Source organism: Mauremys reevesii, linkage group 2 (genome assembly GCF_016161935.1).
Source record: "Mauremys reevesii isolate NIE-2019 linkage group 2, ASM1616193v1, whole genome shotgun sequence".
Lineage (NCBI taxonomy): Eukaryota > Metazoa > Chordata > Testudines > Geoemydidae > Mauremys > Mauremys reevesii.
Genome location: NC_052624.1, coordinates 60,793,331 through 60,820,677, shown reverse-complemented (window position 1 = coordinate 60,820,677; position 27,347 = coordinate 60,793,331). Strand labels below are relative to the sequence as shown.

General features: G+C 43.3%; 1 protein-coding gene across 1 annotated transcript in view; it reads right to left on the bottom strand.

Annotated features, from left to right (window-relative positions):
• The window catches only part of KLHL7 (kelch like family member 7), a 38,679-nt gene extending 11,593 nt beyond the window's left edge, over window positions 1-27,086 (bottom strand). Inside the window, exons 1-7 of the mRNA XM_039527142.1 lie at window positions 26,516-27,086; window positions 15,915-16,017; window positions 13,402-13,495; window positions 11,938-12,062; window positions 11,026-11,201; window positions 7,707-7,881; window positions 4,663-4,805 (exon numbers count right to left, since the gene is read on the bottom strand). Of these exons, the coding sequence (XP_039383076.1) occupies window positions 4,663-4,805; window positions 7,707-7,881; window positions 11,026-11,201; window positions 11,938-12,062; window positions 13,402-13,495; window positions 15,915-16,017; window positions 26,516-26,635 (936 nt within the window). The 5' untranslated portion in view covers window positions 26,636-27,086. The remainder of the gene's footprint in view (window positions 1-4,662; window positions 4,806-7,706; window positions 7,882-11,025; window positions 11,202-11,937; window positions 12,063-13,401; window positions 13,496-15,914; window positions 16,018-26,515) is intronic.
• Window positions 27,087-27,347: the final 261 nt, after the last annotated feature.

Sequence of the window (27,347 nt, the reverse complement as noted above, 5' to 3'; positions counted from 1 at the left end):
CCAGCCAGTGTTTACAAAACACTTTTACCCTGTCTTTGATTCTCAGATCCCCAATTACCCACTTGTCACTCCTCTTTACCTCCCACCTTCAAGGCCATATAACTCAGGAGGAGTTCTTCTGACCAAACAGGGCTGCACAAAGCTCCATTCAGAGTCAAATAATTCTGACCTTGTGATGGGCCAGAGTAAATTGTTGCAGAACATTGGAAAATTCAAAGGGTTCCATGTGGTCTAACTCAAACCATTTTACTTGTAATATCTCATTTAGGTTTTGGTTGAAGACCACCCGACAGCAAACACAACGTTTCTTTAAGTTGCAAGTTATTGCCTTGCAGAACACACACATAGCATATGGCAGGGGCTTTTACAAGATTAAGCCTTCAAAAATAAATAAATAAATAAAAACTAGGAATTTTGTACTAGTTTATATAGTTATTAATGGGTCTTCCCCCCCTCCACTTCTACCTCAATTAACAGGAATTACTTATCATGGAATTTTGTCTTTTTATTACTAGTTATGTTGGCAAAGAGACTGGATATACTCTAAGCCAAGATAACAGAACTACCAATTGATGACTGAAGCTGTAGTACTCAGAGCCAGTTTCCATTCTGCCTTAAAATAATTTCATACTTTACCTATGTGATCTGCGATTAAGAGAAACAATTTGATCTAACATAGAGAGGTCAAAGCACATTGCATATATCACAGCCTTGTTAAAATGTCAGAAAAAAAATAACTGTTTGAAGAGGATGAATAGACTGATCAAAGATAATAGGTATGTTCTCATACACGGATTGCACCTTTCTGAACAGCTCCTTGCTGGGAATTCATCAGTTTACCCTGGAAATGATATCCTACCATACAAATCTCTACTCTGATTCCTACAAAGACAGTGTTCATATATGTTTCTTTAGTATGTGAATCAAGTGATCAGAGGGGTAAAGTGCAATTAATTATTTAGGAATCCACAGTTCCTAATAGAATTCCATCTTTAGAGACTGAGAATTTAAGTCCTTTCTTACAGCCAAGTGACAGATGCAGGTATAGGAAAGAGCAAGTCTGGCCAAATTTTCCTGGATTTCAAGAGAGACTATCTGTGCACAAAAAGGAAGAGACATGGAATGAAATCCTAATCCTAGTGAAGTCAATGAGAATTTTGCCATTTGCTTCAAATGGAACCCAAGATTTTACCCATGGAAGCCTACATTCTGAACCATAGGGTTTGTGGCCTCAAATGGCCCTTCACAGTCCACCGAAAACACACACAGCATACAGCCATTTGAAACTGTAACACATATTTGATATGCCAATTTTACAGCAATAAGTCTGCTATGGTGTATTCCTATGTGGTATTTTTATAAAAACACATCATATAGCCCCAATTAATTTTTAAAATATATATCAATGTGTTTTAGGATTCTTGTGTGTGTTGGGGTGATAGTGGAAAGCATAGATAATCTTTCTGTAAGCAGAGAGGTTACCAGAATATATATACACTGCATACCATCCAAATTTACTCCCTTCCTGCAGTTTGGATTTATTAGTGACTGAAATAAAAAATTTGCATTAGACCAAAAAAAATCAATAAAGCACACATTAAATGGATTAAGAACTGGCTAATGGATAGTTCTCAAAAATTAGTCACAGGAGAATCATCACTGAATGGGACGTTTCTAGTGGAATTCCACAGGGATCAGTACTAGGCCTCATGCTATTCCACATTTTCATCAATGACCTGGAAGTAAATATAAAATACTTAGATTGGTGGAATGGTAAGCACAGGGCAGTCACACAGAGCAACTTGGATTGCTTGGTAGGCTGGGTCCATTCAAACAAAATACACCTTAATACAGCCAAATGCAAAGTGATAAATGTAGGAACAAGGAAAGAAGGCTATACCTAGAGAATTGGGGACTGTGTCCTGAAAGTCAGGGCCTCTGAAGTGGACAACTTAACATGAGCTCCCAGAGTGATGCTGTGTCAAGCAGGGCTAATGCGATGCTTGGAGATGCATGCTGGGGAATAGGAAGGCGATTTTAATTCTATACATAGCATTGGTGAGACTGTACTGTGTACAGTTCTGGTGTCCCCGTTTCAAAAAGGCTGTTAAAAAACTGGAGAGGGTGAAGAAGAGGGCCACAAAAATTATAAGGATAAAATGTCTTACAGTGAGAGACTTAAAGAGCTCAATCTGTGTAGCTTATCAAAAAGAAGCCTGGGAGGTACCTTGACAGGGAGAAAATACTGGGTATTAAGGGCTCTTTAATTTAGTGGAGAAAGGCATAACAAGAACCAGAGGCTAGAAACTGAAGCCAGACAAGTTCAGACTGGAAATACGACACACATTTTAACAGTGAGGGTGATTCATCATGGGAACAAACTACCAAGGGAAGCAGTAGATTCTCCCATCTCTTGAGGTCTTCAAATCAGAACTGGTTGCCTTTCTGCAAGATGTGCTTCAGCCAAGCACAAGTTGTTGGGCTCAATGCAGGCATAACTGGGTGAAGTTTAAGTGCCTACAATATACAGGAAGTCAGAATAGATGATCTAATGGTCCATTCTGGCCTCAGTCTTTGAATCTCTAAGCTTGGCTGGTTTCTTAGATTTTTAATTAAAGATCCTCTCCTGCCCAACAGTTAGTTCCCTGTGTTTCAGAAAGGCTCCCACTCCACTTAGATGCTGGCTAGAACTAACAAGATGCACCCACCACCATGACTCAGTAGTAATTACCTGTCATCTTTATGCTGAGCTCAAGCACCTGATATCAGAATGATGACAAAAATCCTTGCATCTTGTAAAAGGGTTCTGGAATCTGTTGTGCTATCATACATGCAAACCTCTTAATTTACACTAAAAAGGTCTTTCTGGTCTTGAAGGAGTATGCAGTTTTAAAATTTTTTTATATCAAAAGGTTGATCAGTAAATGTGACAAGGTACAATTAATAAGAATATAAAATTGGCTAAGGGACACCAACTTCAAATCTAGTCAATTTAAAAAAAAGCAGAGAAAAGTGCAATTTTTAAAACCGATGATGTCCCTTTATGATCTCTCCTCACACAATGTATTCCTACTTAATTACTTTATGCTAGTATTTCCTGATATTTATCTGTTTCCAACAGGGATGGCATTGCCAATAAAGCTCTTGAATAAAGTTATATTAAATCAGGTTTATATCAAGTACTGCAGAGAAATAAGTTTGGTACCATTAATAAAAATTAAGTACTGTATGTAAATAGGTAGTTTTAAGAATATCAAAGTTAACCTTGCTCTTTAAAAATTAAGCTCTTGGGGCCAGGACCATATTGTGACACTGCACCCCATATTCTTCATAAAAATATTGTCATAATATGACTATGGCATAACTAAGATATGTTTTATGTGAGAGATCATTGGAAAGGTTATGATTTACTGATGTGATTATCCAATTTGTATGCATGTATCATTTCTGTATCTGAAGTTAGGAATATTGACTATGTAGTAATTACAACTGTGTGTGTACTTGGGGAAACACCCACCAGACAGTAGGCAATCAGCCTGAATGGTTCCAATAAGGACAATAGGGCTTTGATGATACTGATCTCCCACCTTCCTGAGAAGCTTCCTGGGATGCTGCTTTGACTCTACAAGGTCATGTGGTCATGTCACCTGGTACAGGGTCTCATCTTGAGCTGGTATTTTTCCACTGGAAAGGGGCTGGGCTAGGAAACAAAAGATTCCTGCCATATGTAAATCCTATTAAGGCTGGGGAGTGAGTTAATCTAGGGCTCTTCTCGACTGCCTATCCACCCAAGAAGGAAGACTGTTTCTTCAGGTGTTTTCAGCAAAGGAACCAGGCTGGGGGAGGTAGGTGGTGAGCCAGTCGAGACAGATCTGCCTGTAAAAGGAATCCCTGGAGATTTAAGGTGCAAGCAGGGCAATTTACCTTCAAGAAACTCTGCAACCTGCTTGAAACAACATTTAGGGTGAGAAATGATTATCTGTAGCCAGTATTCCTTAGTGCATTAAGCTTAGTTTGCGTGTTTGGTTTTATTTGCTCAGTAATCTGCTTTGATCTGTTTGCTATCCCTTATAATCACTTAAAATTTACCTTTTGTAGTTAATAAGCTTGTTTTTTGTTTATTCCAAAACCTATTTTCTACAATTCATAACTTGAGGGTTGGGGGAGGGGGGGGGGGGAAAGCTGTGCATATCTTCCTCCACATTGAGGGAGGGGGCGAATTTCATGAGCTGATGCTGTATAAATTTCTATACAATGCAAGACAATATAATTTTGGGTTTACACTCCAGAGGGTGTGTGCACCAGAATGCTGGGCAATTCCCCGAGCTGAGCCCTCCCACGCAGAGGTGATTGCAGACTCTGTGTGATTCTACAGTTGGGTGTGTCCCTACCTGTGTGTGTGTGTGCTGGATGGGGGCTTGAGAGCCTGACACAGCAGCAAGAGTAGGGAGGACCCAGTCTGTTGGGACAGGTGGGCTCAGTGGGACCCCAGCACATCAGGTGGCACCCTGGAAAGGGGGGTCCAACCTGTCACACACATCTTTCATTGTATCCATCTGTACAGCACCAAGTAGGTGATCAGTGCTCAGTTAATACCACCACCACCACCACAAATGGAAATTACAACAGAGACACTGCATGTATTCTGACGCAATGGTTTACCTTTGGATTAAAGTATCTGCAAGACTGTGGCTGTGAGCCTCCAAATAAGGCAATGCGGTAATCATGTTTTTTCCTGCGTGGCCGCGTGCCCTCCACTAGCTCTTCTCTGTCCTCTGGAGACAGCAGATGATATCGCATTCCGCCTACAAGGAAATCCATGCAGATTGTACAGAGAGGTATGTATGCATATGATAATTGTAGAGAAACAAATTTTAAGCTACATTTTCCAAATATCCAGCATTTTCCTTAAACCACTTTTCACTCATGAAAATATTCATCAATTTTTTCCATTTAGGAGAGAATATATAGTAGAACAGGGGCTCTCAACCTTTTTCTCTCTGAGACCCCTGTTGACATGCTATTAAAACTCCAGAGCCCAGCAGGGGGTGAGGGGCCGGGGCGGGGCCTTGGGCATAGGTGTAGTTTGATTTCTATTGGGGGAGGGGGGAAGAAAGGGGCCAGGATTCCAGGAAGGGAGTGCCACCCTCCACCCCCTGACTCATCTCAGCAGGCTACCCTCCAGTCTGGGTTGGGGGGCAACCAAAAATTAGAACTCAAAAGGTGGGAGCTTAGGTCACAACGTTTGAAAACAGCTTAGGGCGCAGGGAGGGGATAGCTAGGGGTTGTGTGCGGGCAGGGGGTAGCTCAAGGTACAGAAAGGGGGTAGCTGGGGCTGTGCACACAGGGGGTAGCTCAGAGTGCAGGAAGGGGGTTAGCTCAGAGTGCAGGAACGGGGGTAGCTGGGGCTGTGCGCACACAGGGGGTAGCTCAGAGTGCAGGAAAGGGGGTTAGCTGGGGCTATGCGCACACAGGGGGTAGCTCTGAGTGCAGGAAGGGGGTAGCTGGGGGTGTGCACACAGGGGGTAGCTCAGAGTGCAGGAAGGGGGTAGCTGGGGCTGCGCGCACACAGAGGGTAGCTCAGAGTGCAGGAAGGGAGTTAGCTGGGGCTGTGTGCACACAGGGGGTAGCTCAGAGTGCAGGAAGGGGGGTAGCTGGGGCTGTGCGCACACAGGGGGTAGCTCAGAGTGCAGGAAGGGGGTAGCAGGGGCTGGGTGCGAGCAGGGGGTAGCTCAGGGATGGGGGTAGCTGGGGCTGCATGCCGGGGCGGGGGTCCTGTTGCCAGAGGGGTCTGCCGACCATGGAGTCGATTCTCCCTACCCAGGCGGCTCTTACTGGCTGCCTCTGCAGGAGCAAAGGGGGCTGGGACTTGGGAGCTGAGGAGCTGCTTTAACCCGGGGCACCAGCAGGAGAGGAAGGAACGCTGTGGCAGCCTGTTCCATAGCACCAGCCAGAGCAGCAGCTGCCACGCACTGCCTGTGTAATGGCAAAAACAACAGCCGGCACATTTTCCACCAATAGCAGTTACCTACTGAGCCTGCTCAGTTCGGGTGAGCCTGCTCAGTGCAACCTAGATAGGAAATTCTGCCAGGGAGCTCTTTTGTGCCACTACGCTGGTGGGGATCAGGACTTCAGCCCCGCGTGGGGTGCCAGGGATCAGGACTTCAGCCCTGCACCTCCAGCTTGAGCCCCACAGTGGGCGTAGGCTCACTGTCTGGGGGTTTTAGCCATGGGGTCCTGCGGCCCCCTTGAAAGGGCTCACGGACCCCGTTGAGAGAACCGCTGTAGTAGAACATAGGGATAGGACAGATACCCAGTTTTAGGATCCATGTCAGACAGGTCCAGCTACGTCAAAAGAGAACAAGGATAAAAGGTGCCTGCATGCGCTATTCGTTTAAAAACCTATCCATTTAGTTAAAGGCATAACTGAAAGTTGCCACATGGAAACTGACAGAAGGAAACATGCATAGAAAAGGCAGACCCGGGAAGTCCAAAGTAGAAGTATAAGGAAAGAGAAACCTGACCAGCAAAATTTAAATAGGGGATACAAGTATGCTAGGAAGACATTGACTTGTCTTTAGTCTCCAGCTAACACCACAGAGGAGAGGCAGCTGTTTGCGTTCCCCTTCTCATCAACAAAACCAAACCAAAACCTTAGTTTACCTGTGGCAACAGTATAAGACCTTTTCAAAGATAATCCAAGCACTTACTTTACTGTCTGTTTAGGAAATAGTCTGGTATGTCCACAAATTTTTACTAATATCAGCAGTGGTATAACTTGTCTCCTCAGCCCTGCCCTGGGTTTATAATAAGAGCTCTAACCTCCATTTGGCTTTACTGAGAGTCAAGATCACTCAGCACCCTGCAGGGTGAAGCCTTAAATTTGTAAGAGTTAGGTTAGCAGGAAAAAAATGGCTGTGTGTTGCTTTTAAAGCAGTGCTATGTAGTTTATTCCAGCAGTAATTGAAAGGCTAAAATTAAATTTGGATTTTCTTTCCAAAAACCTGAATAATGTTTATGAATATCTGGATTCATCACTGGCATTTGATGAAGTTTTAGGGATTGCATTAGGAATCCAGGTCAGGAAGGAGGCCTAGGAGGATTTGTCCCCTCCCTGTTTTTTTTTTTAAATGTATTCATTTAAATAAACACACACTATGTCAAAGAGAGATTTCATTCAGCACCTTTAGAGTCCTGTATCTCTCGTCCCAATTGTCAGTCTGCATTAGTACCAGAAATGGTGGAGCATAGGTTTAATTTTCTTAAGTCACCTAGGGAAGCTTCATAGACTCAGACATTTTGACATAAACATTTCTTATTAATTCCAATCTAAACCTGAGAAATATTCAAGTTATTAGCTAGTCTCAAAGGTACACTAACCCTCCCAATTATCCTTAATAATCTTGACAAGGAAGCCAAATTTCATTACTTATCACTAAGTTGGGATAATTTACAGCTGACTTTCATTTCTTTTCTCATTATATCTGTTATACTCTAATAGGTACTATTTATTTGACAAGCAATTAATCAACTTCAGCTAAACGAGACACTCTAGAAGGCATACAGTTATTGCCATATTTAAACTAAACTAAAATACAGTGAAAAATATTTTCATATTAGAGTAAGCAACAGTCAGAGAGCAAAAACAGTTACGTATCAAACTGATCATATAAAATATTAAAACGTGCAACTCAGAGGCAACTTACTGATCACCATTTTAAGGCATTCAGGGTTATCCTGAATAAGTGGCTCAGCTTGTACGGTTTTACTTAAGAAGTTCTTCGATATAAGAGGAAATCTGACTTTAGCAAGGATGTCGACCATGTATGGCTGGCGGTTAGGTTCATCATACTTCAGCCACCTGACTGCTGCATCATAAACCTAAAACACAAAACCAAAACCCAGTAAAGTAACTAAAGCTGCAAAACAGTTTTTCTTGTGTAGTTGAAAAAGAGTTGCTAACTTGGTAATATTTAAAAACCTCCCCGTCCTGTCTCTTCCCCAAGCTCTGTCCCCATCCACTCCTCTTCCCTCTCCCTCTCCCTCCTGACCTGAGCAGGGGGGTGGCAGGGAAGGTGAAAAAGCAGTGAGTGATGGGGGTGGGGGTGGGGGGGGTTCACCTGCAGAGCCAAGGTTGGGAGCTGGAGCAGCCCGACGCAGGAAGGTGGCATCCCCTGCTGAGTAGGGGCTGGCACGGGTGATGACCCTGCATCTCCCCGCCAGCAGTAACCAGACTTTGTGTGACTGATCTGACTGGACACTGCCAGGTCCCCTTTTCGATCGAAGTTTCTGGTCCAAAACCAGGCACCTGGCCACCCTACGTTGAAAGTTCATCTAATTTATGATTCCAGAATGTGTGAATTTCACAAAAATGTGAAAAATCCAACACACTTTAACACAAAACAAAATAAACATATTACTTTGGGATAAATACAGCCTACGAAGGCTTCAGATTTTGAGAGGTTTATACAAACCAATTCTATTTTCAAATGAAAGGCCCAATCCTGAAAATTCTTACTCACCTGAATAGCCCCACTTATATCAAGTCCACTCATGAGCATAAAGATTTGTATGACCAGGACCAAAGCAAAAGGCAGATGTTATAATACAACACAAGATTTATAACCCTGCCCTTACCTGAAATACCTTGTACCTGTTTTTTTTTTTTTTAATGTTTTTAGTCTAGAGTGTGAGGGAGATCTCATTATACTGGAATTGTGTGTCTCAGAACATATTTATATTATTTTTATTCCACATTACCATAGCACCTTTGTTAGGAGGGCCACTTCAAACAAAAGTTATTTAAAACAATTAACAGCAGAATACTGAAAATGCAACATTATGGTAAGTTAACTTAGTAAAGAACCCAAGTATGCCAATATGCAACTTGTGGGCATTTTTTCTGTTGTCATCTTGAGTGAAGTTTAAAGAACAAAACATCCAGGGTTTGCATGCTAAAATAATTGTATGTAAATGCAGCAGCTGTTTGTTCAAGAATGCAGAGTGTTTCTTTACTTTATCTAGTGTGTTTACACAGGACAGTTTCTACTTTAAATCATAGTTATTAATGATCATGCTGTCGCAACACATTTGAGCTGAAAACTGATCATAAAAAGTAATTAGAGTTCAAACTGGATGGGTATTCTGCCACCAAACCCCTTTGCCACATTCTGAATTACTAAGGTCAATGGACTGTCCCCTTGACCAGACTAAAACATTTCAGTTATAATCCCCTTTACCTATGAATTATAAATCAGAAAATAAGGGTGAATGAAAAAAAGGATAGGTTTATTACTAACCCTACAGGCTAAGTAAACCCAACAGATGTATAATTGGAACAGAAAACATGATATACACTTATTGATGGAAACATATACGGGAAAGATATGAAAGGTAGTTTATAACTAAACCAACTTTCCTTAGCTAAATCTAAATGCACTCTGGAGTAGTACACAAGCTACCGTGTGTACAAACATTATCCGGACACCCCAACAATCACCCTTCCTGCAGGAGTGCTTGGCTGGCAGACAGTTTGGGAGTAAGTTCCCTTTGATAACACAGAACAATTTATGCAACTTAAATCTTCTCATACCCACTTTCCTAGAGGCTTTTTATGCAGGCTAAGTTCTTCCTACACAAAATCTTTTACAATCTCGCTGAGCTGGAGCTCACCCGCCCTCAGCTTAGGGCTTTAACTCTATTCTATTAGTTAGCTAAGCCTGCAAACAAACAAAAAAAACCCTAAACCCCCCAGAAGTACTCCAACGTTTTTGGAACTTGCATTTCTAGTTTCTAGGGTGTTACTCTGTGGTCTCAGTGTTTCCATGCCCACAGCTAGAACTCTGAAGTTTCACTCATTTCCACAACTTGTAGCCGTCAATTCTCATGTTCTTACCACCCAACATTTAAAAAACAAAAGACCACACACGGAGTTTGATACAAACTGAAGCTTCGTTGTTTAGTCTTTGCCAAGCAAATTCACATAGTTTTATTTAAATGCTTTATTGCAGCAGATATATTAAGTAACCTGCACTAATCTTAGAGCCTGTATATCTTGCCAAACCTTAAAGTCAGCAAGATGCCAATTTTATCTTAGCGCGCGCACACACACACACACACACACCTTTTTGTTTGCTACTGTGACAGGAAGTTGCTCATGGTTTCCTCTTAACCTGATTTTTCCAGTTTTCCTGTAGCTGCAAAGACTGGCTAGAAAACAACATGCAGAAGCAGTATCTGCAGAGTCCTACATTCTAAATGGGATGGAGTGAAGGCAACTTTTAGGGCTATCAACAAAGGCAGTAATTCCTTTCACTGAATGGCCTTCTGGCTCCTTTTAGCTGCCTACAAGCATTGTCTTGATCTTCTGTCTAGTCAATCCCATTTCTTTCTCCATTTCCAGGTTTCTTGAGTGCTCTGTACATTCTAGTTATATAGACTCTCCTTCCAACTCAGCTCATGTACTCTGGCTAAGGATACAGTTCTGTCACAGAGGCCACGGATTCCATGACTTCAGCGGATCTCCATGACTTCTTCAGCTTCAGCCCACCACAGCAGCCATCAGTCAGCCCCCGGAGGGGCTCCCAGTGTTAGTCTTCCCCCTCTCCCAGGTATTTTTAGTAGAAGTCACAGACAGATTGTGGACTTCCGTGAATTTTTGTTATTGCCTGCAACCTGTCTGTGACTTTTATTAAAAATACCTGGGACAAAAATCTTAACCTTAATGATGGCAATGGAGGTCATATATGGACCTATATAGACAGAACTTTTTCCATAATCCCCTCCTTATTTCCTTGAATCCATTCTCACAACTACACAGCTTCTTACACCTGAAATGCTGCCCGTATTTGTTTTTGCCTGAATTAGACTGAAAGATTTCTGGGTCAGGGTTTATAAATGATTCCATGATCTATGAAGCACTATGGAAATAATAAATGTAATACATTGTAAGTCGGTGTTTAAATCTTTCAATTTATGTATTTAGCTGGTAGAAGACACATTTTACTAAGAAAACTGGAGTCTTACCTGATCTTCTGCCCTTACAGTCAGTGTGTCCTGGTTCAGGAGATGTGTCACACGTTTAACATCAAGCTGTAGAAACTCATCTGTCTTGTAAACTTCAGTGAAATGTTGATGGATAAAGTCATCTGCAGTGGCCTTCAGTTCTGGACAGTCTAGGCATTCTGCTAATACACTTATACCTATACAGGGAGGTGGAAAATATAAAAAGGTGTTAGACTTTTCCCAAAAAGTTTTTATTGCAAGAAGTTTTCATACACGCCAATGGAATAAGTATCTCTGAAATTATGGTATTTTTATTACTTATATAGCACACAGTTTTACCCATAGCACCCATTACTCATCTGCAACTCAAGCTGAAAGAACTAAATGCTTCTCTTCTTCTGAAACTGGAGGCAAACACCAATTATGGATCTATCTCAGTGGAAAGGAGGGAACAAAATACTTCTATCACAATATAATGCTATTCCACTTTTGGTTCCCAATCCTGTGCAAGCCCATAATTGGATCAGGTTAATGGGTCTCTTCACAGGCAGAGCTAGTTGTAGAATTGGGACCTCAGTTTACAATGAAAATGACATCAGTTCCTTAAAAAGTGTCAAGAACATGACACTATCATCTTCATTTCTGTTAAACAGGATCCTATACTTAAATCCACTGAACCTCTTATAAGAAATATTGTTTGTAGAAGCTGCTCTGAAACTTGAGTTGATCTGGGTGAGATAAGTTTTTAGTAATATTATACAGTTCATAAGTTTCCAAGTAAAGTCTCAAAAGTTTATGACATATTGAATGATATATACCTGATTTGTGCAAATTCTGTTGTCTTTTTAAAAGAAAAACACCCAGCTCCAAACATTAATTGGCATTTTTCAAATACCTTTAAAATGGTGCATTTGTGTTAAAATAATCTCTTACCAAGACAGTTTGAAGCATCCACTTGCTCTTTCAAAAAATCCACACACATTTTTTTCACAGGTTCTATTTGATACTGGTTTGCTGCATCTAGTAAAGACTGGACGTTATTGCTATTAACGGAAATTCTGCAAAACACATTTAGTACAAAATGAGCACCACAAACTACTAAGCTACTAGTGTTTGAAACATTTCAACAAAGTTACACAAAAACATCTGCAAAATTATTTCCCCACTCTTTCCCAGCCAGCTTTACCTTACATTTAAGGGTGAGATGTATTCTTTCTTTGGGTCCTTTCCTGCCCTCCCCTAATACAACAACTTACATAATAATAAGCAAATAAAGATAAGTTGGAACAACTGGTCCTTAATTTTAAAGGATGATTCTTAACCTCTGGACATTTGTAGGGGCCTGATCTTACAATAATCATTTGTACAATTAGCCCTTATACAAGTGGGAGCAGATTGAAGGAAAGGACTCTCTCTTCATCAAGTGTCACCCCACAGCCCTTTTAGCCCAAATAAGCTCAATATAAACATTCCAGATGACTGAAGTGCTATTTAAAAGCAGAAGAGAAAAGAAACATTGTTAAGAAGTTTACAGAACTACCCATCTAATCTTCCTAGAAACATTTGCCCCAGTCCTGCAAGCTATTCTGCATATGCAGACGCCGGTGCCCGGTGCCCATGTAGAGCTCCACTGACGTTAACAGGGGCATATGCAAGTCCCTGCCCACAGAGAGCAACTTGCGGGATCCGAGCCTTTGGCATCTCTTTCATAGATGCAAATATCAATCAGTTTTAGGTGCTGTCAGACTGATGTTTAGAGACTCCATGTAGCAATGCAAACAGCACATTTAAGCATTTGGGAACATTTATTTAGAAACAAAAGCAAAAACTTGCCAATTATATATTCAATTTTTTTTAAAAAAAAGTTCCTAACCTGGAACAATAGAAACCCTGTTTTATTAAGTTACATCACTATGGCCCTCATCACACGAACATATTAGAGATTAACTACACACACTTAAGCTATGTCTACACATGGAATTAGGGGTGTGATTCCATGCACGTGTACATGTACTTCTCTAGCTCGACTCAGCTTGTACTCGGCACAGCTCAGATGAGAGCTAGTGTAAATATGTTTACATGTGCAGGGGAAATCATACCACTAGCTCCTAGCGTACATGTACACACACGTAGCCCCATTTAAGATACAATCTTAAGTGTTTTCAGAATCAAGGCATACATTATTAATCTTTTAGTTGGAATAACTATTTGAATGACTATGGTACAGAGAAAAAAAACGTTACCAAGGTTAACACATTTTAAATAAGGAGTCATAAATAGTAACAAGTCGCTGGACTACACACAACTTTTTTTTCTTTGAGATTTCATCATTTATAAATAGTATACTAAGCTTTAAACTTTCTGGCAAAAATGACACATTTTTAAACAACAAGCTACCTCGCAGTATAAGCAAACTCCACAAGCTGTTCAATAATGTCAGGCTCTGCATCTTTTAGTTCCACTTCAAAGGACTTTGATTCAAGCATATTTGCTGCAGTGAAAAGTAACAATAGAACTACATCATTCTCTGAGCAGTTATTTTTCCACCAATCACAAAAATCAGCAGTAAAGCAACTATGCCACGGGGAAGACCTTAAAACAAAAACAAAACGAAACCAGCATTCCCAGAACCTAAATATTCACACATAGGAACTATTTAAATAGAAACAAAATTAATTTATACTTTACCATAATATAAAAGTTTATTATTAATATTCCAATAATAACTTCACTTTTGTAAGTTCTACTCACATTTAAGAACATAAGAACCTGGGCTGTTGATTAATCGCAATTAAGTCACACGATTAACTCAAAATAAATTAATCGTAATTAATCACAGTTTTAATTACACTGGCAAACAATAGACTACCAATTGAAATTTATTCAATATTTTGGATGTTTTTCTACATTTTCATATCTATAGGGTAATCTGTGTTGTAATGGAAATCAAAGTATTATTTTTATTACAAATATTTACACTGTATAAATGATAAACAAAACAAATAGTATTTTTCAATTCACCTCATACAAGTACTGTAGTGCAATCTCTTTGCCGTGAAAGTGCAACTTACAAATGTAGATTTTTGTTATTGTTACATAACTGCACTCAAAAACAAAACAATGTAAAACTTCAGCGCCTACAAGTCCACTCAGTCCAACTTCTTGTTCAGCCAATCCCTAAAACAAACAAGCTTGTTTACATTTACAGGAGATAATGCTGCCCTCTTCTTATTTACAATGTCACCTGAAAGTGAGACCAGGCATTTGCATGGCACTTTTGTAGCTGGCATTGCAGGATATTTACGAGCCAAATGCGCTAAAGATTCATATGCCCCTTCATGCTTCCGCCACCATTCCAGAGGACATACTTCCATGCTGATGACGCTCGTTAAAAAAAAAAATGTGTTAATTAAATTTGTGACTGAGCTCCTTGGGAGAGAACTGTATGTCCCCTGCTCTGTTTACCCACATTCTGCCATGTATTTCATGTTATAGCAGTCTCAGATTATGACCCAGCACATGTTGTTCATTTTAAGAACACTTTCACTGCAGATTTCACAAACACAAAGAAGGAACCAATGTGAGGTTTCTAAAGATAGCTACAGCCCTTTACTCAAGGTTTAAGAATCTGAAGTGCCTTCCAAAATCTGAGAGGGACGAGGTGTGGAGCATGCTTTCAGAAGTCTGAAAAGAGCAATGCTGCAATTCAGAAACTACAGAATCTGAACCACCAAAAAAGAAAAATCAACCTTCTGCTGATGGCATCTGACTCAGATGATGAAAACGAATATGCCTCAGTCCACACTGCTTTGGATTGTTATCGAGCAGAATGTGTCATCAGCATGGACGCATGCCCTCGGAATGGTGGTTGAAGCATGAAGCAACATAGGAATCTTTAGCACATTTGGCTCATAAATACCTTCCGACGCCAGCTACAACAGTGCCACGAGAATGCTTGCCCTCACTTTCAGGTGACATTGTAAACAAGAAGCGGGCAAGCATTATCTCCTGCAAATGTAAACAAACTTGTTTGTCTGAGTGATTGGCTAAACAAGAAGTAGGACTGAGTGGACTTGCAGGCTCTGAAATTTTACAGAAATGATTGGGGTATGGAACAGCTTCTGTATGAGGAGTGATTAATAAGACTGGAACTTTTCAGCTTGGAAAAGAGACAAGTGGGGGAGGATATGATAGAGGTCTATAAAATCATGACTATGTAGAGAAAATAAATAAGGAAGGCTTATTTACTCCTTCTCATAACACAAGAACTAGGGGTGACCAAATGAAATTAATAGGTAGCAGGTTTAAAACAAACAAAAGGAAGTATTTCTTCACACAACGCACAGTCAACCTGTGAAATTTTGCCAGAGGATGTTGTGAAAGACAAGATTATAACAGGGTTCAAAAAAGAACTAGATAAATTTATGAAGCATAGGTCCATCAATGGCTATTAGGCAGGATGGGTAGGGATGGTGTCCCTGGCCTCTCTTTGCCAGAAGCTGGGAATGGATGACAGGGGATGGATCACTTGATGATTACCTGTTCTGTTCATGCCCTCTGGGGCACCGGCCATTGGCCACTATCCTCCATGAACTTACCTAGCTCTTTTTTGAACCCTGTTATAGTTTTGGCCTTCTTCACAATATCCTCTGGCAAGGAGTTCCACAGGAAGATACTTAATCACATGAGTAGCCCCACTGATTTTAACAAGAGGAGATAAAAAGGGTAAAAAGCAGCGCTGCATGAGGGAAGGAGCGAAATTAAGGAGAGAGGAAAGTACAAGAGCTTTCCCTCCGACTGTTTAAGAGCCAGTCTCTATTACCTTCTTCAGAGACCCATGGCAAAAAGTTGTTAACTTTTTATTTTAAATATTACAAATATTAAAATAAGCGAATTTTGAGAAGACTTACTAGTAAACATCAAGTTAAAAAAGTGACTGGCTGAAGCAAGCACAACACGATGAGCTGGGATCTTTCTTTCCTGTACCATGAGAACGACATCACAGAGAGTTTTCTAATAAAAAAGTAAAGATCAACTTTGTGAGAAATACACACAAGAATATTATCTTAAAAGAGGTTTTCAGAAATCCATTGCTTTCTCTACTCTCCGGCTAGCAGGCTCATCACATAATAGTAAAGTAAAAAACATAAGAACAATTAGTAGTTTAGATATGCCAAACAAAGGTGAAGGGACGATCAAAGTTAAGGCTTACATATCAATCTTGGTTTACCCTGTTTAGCAAGACAATAATGCACCTTTATATTGGAGACAAATAGATCACCCAAGCATCAACTCAAAAATACGCAAGTTAAAGGGACAGTTGTCAGTTTAAAAGTTCCCACAAAGAAATGTTTTTTTTACCTGCTATTGTCTAAGTAACATGTAAGATCACTGTTCTGAGAATTTTCTGTTTACTCAGTTTGGTTACCTGGTATATTTTGACAACGCAATGTCTAGTCAGACAGTTTTTCCCATTTGTGTGATCTTTCACACAGTGATGGGAAGAGAAAGCACCTATAAAACTAGAAAAGTTGTTGGAACAAGAATAGTGTGTGTGGGTGGAATATATATAAATGAATAGAATTAAAGTTGGCATCCCTTTAAGACTGACTTTAAGAACATGTAAACGCAGCAAAGAGTCCTGTGGCACCTTATAGACTAACAGACGTTTTGGAGCACCCATGAAAAGCTCATGCTCCAATATGTCTGTTAGTCTGTAAGGTGCCATAGGACTCTTTGCTGCTTTTACAGATCCAAACTAACACGGCTACCCCTCTGATTTAAGAACATGAACACGGACTTGTGTCAGACTTCAATTGGACCCGAGGACATACAGCATCAGGTTCTTATTGAATTCACTAATATTGCTGTCTAGCATTAGAACTTCATTCTGAGGTACATGAAGTTCCCTTATTTCAAAAAAGTTAAACCAAAACAACCCATTAATATAATGGGAAGGAAGTGTGCATAGTCAGAACTAGATAGGGAAAACAGAATGATAGTTTAAATAACCGATTATTTGAGTTTCAGTCAGATCCCTAAATGCTCTTTTAGTAGTTTTTGGTTCACTCAGGAAATAACACAGATCAGAAGCTCCTACAGCTACAATAACAAATTCATAAAAATAATGCAGATGTTACTCAAACAACTGTTTTTTTTTTGACAAGTGTACACCAGAAAAAGGTCCCTTTGCACATCTGTAGCTTAAAATACTTAAGCAATAACGACCAAATTTGGTCTTAAAAAAAGTTGCTCCAAACCCAAGGCCTTGTAGGCAAAGCTTCAGAGCAAGTTCTTTTACAGATGAATTAGAAATTCCTAACACATTTGGCTTAAATAGAAATACTGTCTGACTTATGACAAACACAACTGTAATATTCTGCATTTAATTCAGATGGTAGGGTCCAAGCAGGGACCAAAGCCAAGATTTTTAGTGACGATATTAAAAGCGGCCAACACTTTTGCACAACACTTGGGAAACATGACCTGTTGTGAACTACCCCTCCCTGCTTTGTTATGAAAAATAAGCATCCTGCCATTTGAAATTTACCTAGAGGTGGGACTTCTATACAAACAAGTCTTATTTCTTAGTCAGATTTTTCACTCAAAGATGGTCATTAATTGTTTCCTCTTAAAATGCTTTCCTTCACCTCCACCTGTCCCCCTCCACCCAAGAGATGGAGGGGGTGCGTGAACACAAACATTGTTAGAGCAATTTAAGATGTCCATATTTGGAGCCTCCTAATCCTGTCTCCTAATGTCTCCTTTTAATTAAAATTGGTAGTTTTATGGGATGAGAAATATTTCCACACTCATTCATTCCCACCCAATGGTTCTAGAGCACAGGCGCCGACTCCGTGGGTGCTCCAGGGCTAGAGCACCCACAGGGAAAAATTAGTGGGTGCTCTGCACCCACTGGCAGCCAAGCTCCCCGTGCTCCACCTCTTCTTCCTCCCCTGAGCACGCTGCATCCTCGCTCCTCCATCTATCTCCCAGCCCGCTGTTAGCACGCTCCAGGAGGAAGGAGGAGGAGCAGGAACATGGCACGCTCAGGGGAGGAGGTGGGGCCAGGGCAGGGATTTGGGGAAGGAGTTGGAATAGGGACAGGGAGGGGGCAGAGTTGGGGTGAGGACTTTGGGGAAGGGGTTGAAATGGGCGTGGGAAGGGGTGGGGCCTCATGCAAGGGGTGGAGTGGGGGCAAGGCCGGGGGCAAGCACCTATGGGAAAGAGAGGAAGTCGGCGCCTCTGTTCTAGAGCATCAGACAATAGTTACAACTCAAGGTTCTAATCTTTCAAATTCTTAAGCAGGTAGCTTCACTCATGTGAGTAGCTTCATGGAGTCCTTTGGGTTAATCACTTGACTAACTACAATTGCATGCGTAAGAGTTTACTTTACAGACCATACATTTGATAAATTTTGAGCTGTTCTACTCTGTGTACTGAATATAGCATTAAGAACATTGCCCTGCCACCATTAGCTGAAGCAAGGGAAATGCAGAAATAAAATTATCTAAATTAGTAAAACTTGGAGTGGAAATAAAAAGCTACGTGGTCCATTTGTTCAATGAGAGGTTCTCAGCAGAAGGACAGCACATCATGGAGATGAATACTGCCTGAAACAACAGCTCTGAGAGGCGTGAATTGCTCCATTCATCACAGTAGGTATTCTCACCCCCCCTCCCCAGTGTCAGTGCTCATGAGCCTGTGCTATGAAGGGAGCAAGCCCATTCTCACCCCCAATCTCAGCACTTTGTGCCTGGTGCATGCTCCAAACATGCCTGTTTTCAACTCCCCACTCAGAGGGCACTGGGAGATGGGGCTTAGACCCCCACAGAGAGATAGGGTCCCCCAGTTGCCAGCTCATATGTGGAAGGGCAGCGAGAGAAACTTCCCAGAAAAGTTAGACCCCCTTTTAAATTAGCTGTACTACTCAGGGCTTATTTCCCCCAAATATATAAGCCCCCTTGAGAGAGGCAGACAGTGGCAACATGCCTACAGACTTCTGCCAGGGATAGGGTTTGAATTTACAGTGCAGCTCAGGTTCAACGGCCACAGCATTTCCCTTGAGCCATCAAATTATTGTGAAAATACAGTGCAAATCCTCATTTCAACAGAGCCCTAGGGCTTGTCTACACTGGCAATTTACAGCGCTGCAACTTTCTTGCTACGCCCCTCATGGAGGTGGGTTTTTTTTTAGAGTGCTGGAAGAGCTCTCTCCCAGCGCTGTGCTGCAACCACACAAGCCACATTAAAGCACTGCCATGCTTTAGCATTGCCAGTGTAGACTAGCCCTTAGTCTTGCTGCACACGTGCATTTCATTTTCTTTGGCTCCACCTACTTTCCTAACTTAACCCTGAATACCTTCTACAGCAGTAGTTCCCAAACTCCCTTCCCTCCCACCCCCCAAAGATACTATTTTGAGAACAAAATGGTGTCCTCCAGCATGTTCCAGCCCTGGTTCAAGGGACAGATCCCTGCATAAACCACGGTGGACCCTCAGGGATACAGGGACACCAATTTAGAAACCACTGTTCTACAGCATAAACCTCCAAAGGGGCACTGAGTAGCTTGCACAAGCTGAACTAAATTCCAAGTGCTTGAGATCAGTCTGAGGGGAGGACAAGAGCCACAGTCTGAGCCCTAAGCATGGGCAAAACCCAGAAGCTTAGATTTTGTAAAATATAGCACCCCCCTCCAAAAAATACATCTAAGGAACGCTTTGCTCAGATGACCTCTAATTTGGTCTACTAACATTATCCGGCACCCTCGTGTGTCACTGAAAATTTCAAGATAATCTGAGTAACCATGCAGATTTTAACACACTTTGAGTCAGCCTTAGACCTGAAAGTGATGTTCAATCATAACTACAGTGGTGCTGGTGCTCTGCTATAATAAAGCACCATGCACCCATATGCCAATACATTATTTTTGTGTGTTGTGGCAGCATCTAGAGGCCTCAATCAAGAATTGGGACTTCATAGTGCTAGGCACTGTATGTACATGTATTGAGAAGATGTTCCCTGCCTCAAATTGCTTACAAACAAGGGATAGCACCATTCAGTGGCCTCAAATTGGTGCTGTGAGTGAATGGCACTCTACATAAACAATAAAAAACACCTTAATACCGGATGTTCTCCACCAGTACTACTTTATCAAAACTGAAAAGCACATCCTCTGAATTATGGACGTGAAGGTGCACTGAAAAATGGTTTATCCAAATGAGAACAAACAAAAGCATACATGTGGACAACCAGATACAATACTTTTAGTCTGCCTATGAAACAGGACTAGTTTGCTGAACGTATTAATTCAATTTGCACTGAGTACCAGAGCTCAGTATACAGCCTCCATTTAAGCAAGCTTTTACTCCTTTCCTTTTTTGGTTATTTGGAACAAAACAAGTATAAGTAGTGTGGGGGAAAAAAACTGACTTCTACAACATGAATCCATAACTTCTGGCCCACCACAGTAATACACAGATGATGGGCCAATGGGAGCGGAAAGGGACAGTGGGAAAGATGTGAAGGCCAAAAGTAAATTGTTTCACTAGCCTGATGTCAGTTATTGGGAATCTGGGGCCTGATCCAACTCCCATATACATCAGTGGGAGTTGGACTGGGCCTTTGGGAAGGTTCATGCTGGAGGAGTATTTACTTTCTATTAGTAAACATAGTATTGCACAACACCTAGTACAAAGGGCTGTTCATTCCCCAGTTCCAGTCACCACGCTACCTCTGGTTGTTGAGTCAGCTGTGGTTTTGGCTTCCCATCCACAACCTCAAAGGCACTTGAATCCTAGAATTAAGTTTGCTTTTGTGGAGTTGGTTGGTTGTTTTAAACAGAGTTGGCAGTGCCTCAAAGGCACTTGAATCCTTAGGAGCATCTAAGAAGAGTCACCACCCAAGAAATGTACATGCACCACTACCTTGGAAAAACAATTCAAAATAAGATCATACAATTACTGGCAACAAAAGTCAAACAGAAGATTGTGGCAGATCTGAAGTCAGCAAGATATTACTCTGTTATTCTGGACTTCACACTTGACATCAGCCATATGGAACAAATCACTTTAATTGTGCATTTTGTAACAACAACAGAACCTAGTGAAAATGTCCCTGCAATGGTGACTGTCAGAGAGCATTTTCTAGAATTTATTGACATAGATGATACTACAGGAGCTGATATGACAAATGTGCTTCTTAAAAAGCTGGAAGATACAGGAATTGCGATAGCTGACATGAGAGGTCAGGCTACGATAACGGTGCCTACATGAGAGGAAAGAACAAAGGAGTCCAAACCCTTGAGCTTTTTTTGTCCCATGCAGTTCTCATTCATTGAACTTGGTGGTGAGTGATGCAGTATCAGCTTCTAGTGAGGCTGTTGAATTTTTTAATGTAATTCAAAGCATCTATGTATTTTTCTCTGCATCAACTCATCGATGGCAAATTTTGAAGCAACATCTGGGAACATCCTCTCTGACACTGAAACCACTGAGTCCCACACGATGGGAAAGTCGAGTGGAGGTGATAAAGCCTATCAAACACCAAATTGGGAAGAGAGATGAGGCCATAGTTGCCATTATAGAGGTTAATGCTACGACAGGAACTGTTCGTGGGAGAACAGTGGCAGAGGGAAATGGAATCACCAGAAACATGCATAACTTCAAATTTCTGTGTGGCTTAGTGTTGTGGCATGATATACAGTTTGAAATAAATGTTGTAAGCAAGAAACTCCAAGGTGTTGACTTTGATATATCTAGAGCAATGGAACAAATGGACAAAACAAAGTCATACCTACAATCTTACCAGTCAGATGAGGGATTTCAAAATATTCTGAAGAGTGCACAGAAATTGGCAGAGGAACTTCACACTGAAGCTATTTTCCCCACTCATTCAAGAATACAAGAGTTGCCGAAGAAGACGACATTTTGATTACGAGGCACGGGATAATCCCATAAGTGACCCCAAACAACAATTCAAAATTGAATTCTTGAACCAGGTGCTAGATTGTGCAATACAGTCAGTTGAAGAATGTTTCATGCAGTTCAAGGAACGCAGCAGTATATTTGAGATGTTCTATGATATTCCAAAACTCCTCACTATACCTGAAGAAGACCTACACCAGCGATGCAGGGCACTAGAGACCATGGGCGCCAACTTATATGGGCTCCTGGGGCTTTAGCCCCAGGAATATTCACAGACAGGGGCTCTGCTCCAGCAATATTTGGAGCTAGGTTTCTCCCCTGCTCTGCGCTGCCGGCAGCCCAGAGCCCTTTAAATCCCAGCCGCGGCCGGGAGTCAGAGGGCTCTGGGCTGCCTGCTGCAGCGGGGAGCCCAGAGCCCTCTGATTCCCTGCCGCGGCTGGGATTTAAAAGGCTTTGGGCTCCCCGCCGCAGCGGGCAGCCCAGAGCCCTCTGATTCCCGGCCGCGGCTGGGATTTAAAAGGCTCTGGGCTCCCCGCCGCAGCGGGCAGCCCAGAGCCCTCTGATTCCCTGCCGCGGCTGGGATTTAAAAGGCTCTGGGCTCCCCGCGGTTGCAGACAGCCCAGAGCCCTTTAAATCCCAGCAGCGGCCGGGAATCAGAGGGCTCTGGGCTCCCCGCCGCAGTGGGCAGCCCAGAGCCCTCTGATTCCCGTCCGCAGCTGGGATTTAAAAGGCTCTGAGCTCCCCGCGGTTGCAGGTAGCCCAGAGCCCTTTAAATCCCAGCAGCGGCTGAGATTTAAAGGGCTCTGGGCTCCCCGCCGCAGCAGGCAGCCCAGAGCCCTCTGACTCCCCGCCGCGGCTGGGATTTAAAGGGCTCTGGGCTCCCCGCGGTTGCAGGCAGCCCAGAGCCCTCTGATTCCCAGCCGCGGCTGGGATTTAAAAGGCTCTGGGCTCCCCGCGGTTGCAGGCAGCCCAGAGCCCTCTGACTTCCAGCCGGGGCTGGGATTTAAAGGGCTCTGGGATCCCCGCGGCTGCCAGCAGCCCAGAGCCCTTTGAATCCCAGCCCCTGGCCACTGATTGCCCCCTCCCCAGACCCTGCCCCAACTGCCCCCCAGGACCTCCACCCCCTATCTAAGCACCACTGGTCCTTGTTCCCCGATTACCCCCTCCCGAGACCCCTGCCCCTAACTGCCCCTTGGGACCTCAGCCCCTATCTAAACCTCCCTTCTCCTTGTCCCCAACTGCTCCCTCCTAAGACCCCACCCAACTTCCCCAGGACCGCACCCCCTACCTGTCCCCTGATAAACCTCCTGGACTCCCATGCCTATCCAATTGCTGCCTGTCCCCTGACTGCCCCGTCGAACCTCTGCCCCATCCAACCCCCCCGCTCCTTGTCCCTTGACTGCCCCCCGGAACTCCCTACCTCTTCTCCAACCCCCAAACCGCTTACTGTGCCACTCAGACCAGCGTGTCTGGCTCCGTGCAGCTCCAGACAGTTGCTGCCATGCTCCCCCATGGAGCCCACAGCCCTCTCCCACCCCTAGCACCTGCCTTCCGGATTTGAACACCTCAAAATTCAGAGTGCTCAAGCTCGGTTTGGGCAGCTTTTACTTCATTTCTCCCAAATCAGTTTCCCCTGCAAGGTACCAACTGAAGGTGTTGGAGAACAGAGAGATCGGGTGGCCTCCTAATGCCTGGAAAAGAGACAAAGGCCGGAGGAGGGAGTGTCAGTGCCTGTGCAGACTTCTGGGAAGTGCACGGTGTGGAAGGGGATGCTGTGATGCTTTGGAACAACTCCATACAAAGCCAGTCAGGACTCTGGGGGAGCCTCCTCTCTTGGAGCATAGTGTCTCCAGGGCAAGAAGCTTACACCTTCCTGGGTCTGACCTCGGAGCATTCAGCATGCCCTTCCACGTCATGCACTTTCCACAGCGAGTCTGCCCAGGCTGGTCCTGGGGCAACCAGAGGGCCCTGCACCCCAACTCCGCAGTCAGATGTGACTCTCAGCCAGACAGTAAAACAGAAGGTTTATTAGATGACGGGAACACAGTTTAAACAGAGCTTGTTGGTACAGAAAACAGAACCCCTCTGTCAGGTCCATCTTGGGGGGTGGGGAGCCCAGAACCAAGTTCTGGGTCTCTCCCCATTTCCCCAGCCAGCTCCAAACTGACATTCCCTCCTCTGGCCTCTGTGTCTCTTCCGGACAAGGAGGCCACCTGATCTCTTTGTCCCCAACACCTTCAGTTGGCATCTTGCAGGGGAAACTGAGGCATCCACACAGTATTCAGAAAAATATTAAGAACATTCCCACTTCATCACAACAGGTGCAACAAAATATAATACTGTATATTGAAGTAGGCAAGTGCTGCTTCTGACTTTCCACTTTTAATTGACCCTTGTAATCTTGTGGCACTGACGCGTTGTAGCTTCATTTTATATCGGCTTACAGGGCGGGAGTGGGGGGGCCCCACCATTTTGGGCCCCACCAAAAATTATACAAACCTGCCGCCTATGCTAGAGACAGTGTTGACATATGATGACATGACCGATATTGATGCGAGTGATTTAGGTGATGAACTGAATACCCTTTCAAGATATTTTTCAGCAGGATCAACTCCAAAGGCTGTTCTGGAACATATGTGCACAAATAAGATGAGCACCCTCTTTCCAAATGCTTTTGTTGCTCTGCGCATACTTTTAACACTTCCTGTAACAGTTGCCAGTGGAAAACGCAGCTTCTCCAAGCTGAAGTTAATAAAAACACATCTACACTCCACAATGACACAGGAGAGGCTGGTCAGCCTTGCAACCATCTCAATAGAGCATGAGCTGGCCCAGACTGTGGACCTTCAGGAAGCAGTTCAAATCTTTGCAACCAAGAAGGCACGGAAAGCACCACTTTGATTATTCAAACAGATAAAAATGCCAACGTTTACCATGCAGACAAGAAAAGTTACATTTGCTGTTCAGGCATTTGAAAGTTAAGTGTTACTTAAAATTTTTGAACAAGGCATTTTAAGTTGTTAGTTCTCCTTTATTGGGGCAGGTAGCAGAGCAGTACTATGAGAGGAATAGAACAGGAAGAAGGCAGATTTGAGACCTTTCAAAGTTTTGGCCCAAGCGAGGGGGCATGGGGGCATCAGTTGAGCTCAGGTGTCAAAATGTTGTGGGCCAGCCCTACCTACCAGGCTATAAACATGAGCATGGGCTTCTTAGGTAAGCAGTCAGATATACCAGCCATGTAGAACAAAAAACAACATTTTGCAGGGGTGCTGCCTAGAATTCTAACAGAATCTCAACTGATTCAGTTGACAGGAGGCATATTTAGTTTGGGATCCACATTGGGAGAATACATACTAAAAAACACCCAACACCCATTCCACCTACACCAAGCAAAAAAACTTGACTATGCATGCCCACCTCAATTCCAACTAGGGTGACCAGATGTCCCGATTTTATAGGGACAGTCCTGATATTTGGAGCTTTTTCTTATATAGGCACCTATTACCCCCCACTCCTGACCCGATTTTTCAAACTTGCTGTCTGGTCACCCTAATTCCAACAGCCTCTGAAAAAGGGTTGTGTATTAGTACAGTTTCAACCTGAAATAACTCAGCCCTCTACTCAAACTTGATTTTTTGGCTTAGTGCAGAGAAGCCCTCAGATAATAAAGTTGATCCACTGCAGTAACTCTTCCTGTTTTTGTATTAGCAACGAACACTTGCATAACAATAACTGAACTTTCAATACAGGAAGATGTTCACTGTGCCACAGCACACAAGTATGTCTGCAGTTATTTATTATTTTTACAATGCCCAAAGCATGCTGGGTGCTGAGACTACTTATTGCTTGTATTTCATACAAATTCATTTTGTGACATCTTCCTCTCAAAATCCAATATGTGCAAGGATTAAATAGAAAGGGGTTCTGTCCATCCCTAAACATTTTTTAGAAGCTCCACCAGATCTCTAGATTATTCAATATGCATATATTCATTTAATAAAGGATACTGAAGCCTAGTTGAGAAACTAGTTTTGGCTGGACTCAAACTCTGAATTGGTGGATTACCCCCATTAAAATACTTAAGAGCAGATGTTGGTTTTACACAATAACACTGAAAGTTGTCTTAAGCAACCACCCTATAGATAGGGAGACATCTATGAAAGAGCAAACAAACTTGAATTGTCTAGTGAATACAAGTGAGATAGCAAGATTCCTGGGATCAACATCTGACCGGATGTGTGCCCGTGGGAAAATTACTTACATGCTTGGTGCCTGTAAAATGGGAACAATAATTCAGACCTTGTGTAGCTTACTTGGTTACAGTTTCCAGTGCATACTCAAATCTAGGCAGTGAAGTCAGTGGAAGCCCACACACACATCCAAACACAAAGGACAGGACTAATGATGACATGTTCTAACTACGATTACTGGGAAACTTGAGGTTGATGTAGATCAGTTTACTAAGACTGGGAGGTGATGATGTTGGCTACTAGACACTGGATATTGGATCCTACAGGGCAGATTTCACCACGAACAGCGAAAGAACACAGGACGTTCTTCTCCTTCAGCTGTATCTCCTGCCCTACCTGTTTTCGCATGGTATTCATGACTCCCATAAAGCTCGCCAGCAGTTTAGCTTCTTCTCGGGCTGCAAGTTTCTTCTCTGTTTTCTTCTTGTTGCTTTTTTCCGACCCAGAGGCTGCCATGCTCCCCTCCTCTCACCACCACGAAAACAAAGGCTGGCAGGACTCACGCAGGCCCATGCACAGCAGCCAAAGGAAGCCAATTATAACACACCGAACTGCCCTAACCAAGATCCCAGACGGACGAGTAGGCTGCGCAACCACGCACTACAGACCCTCCTGCTGCTTCTGCAACCGGGCAGGCGGCAGGGCAAGCCACCTGGGCAATCACCTGCCGCGGCAGCCGGAGGAGCCGGGCTGATCAGACCCCAGGAGAAGCCGCAGGGCCAACCAGCCCCTAGTGCAGACGCCTGAGAACGCAGCTTGGGGCCCGCGGCTGCAGCGCTCCGGGGATGGTGGGGGCGCGCGACACATCAATCGCCAGCGTTCCACCGATAGAACGCGAGCTCCTGGAGAAAATCCTACATAATTCCCAAAGGGGGCGGGGGGAGCGGACCGGCGCATACTGACGTCATATAACGGCGCGAGATCTAGCTCTAGTCTCCTCCTACACCCGCCGCCGCCGGGCGTTCCGGAGCTAAACAAACAAAGGACGAGGAGGTGGAACGGGTCACGTGCTTGCTTTAGTCCCAGGGGCGGGGGAGGCGGGTTGAGTCAAGTGCGCACGCGCACGCGCACGGTTGAATGTGCTGTGCTGAGAGGAGCCTGCTGGGTGGTGGTGGGTGCGCGTGTCTGTGCTTTGCGGAGGGGAACAGGCCTGTGCAAATCCCGCGCC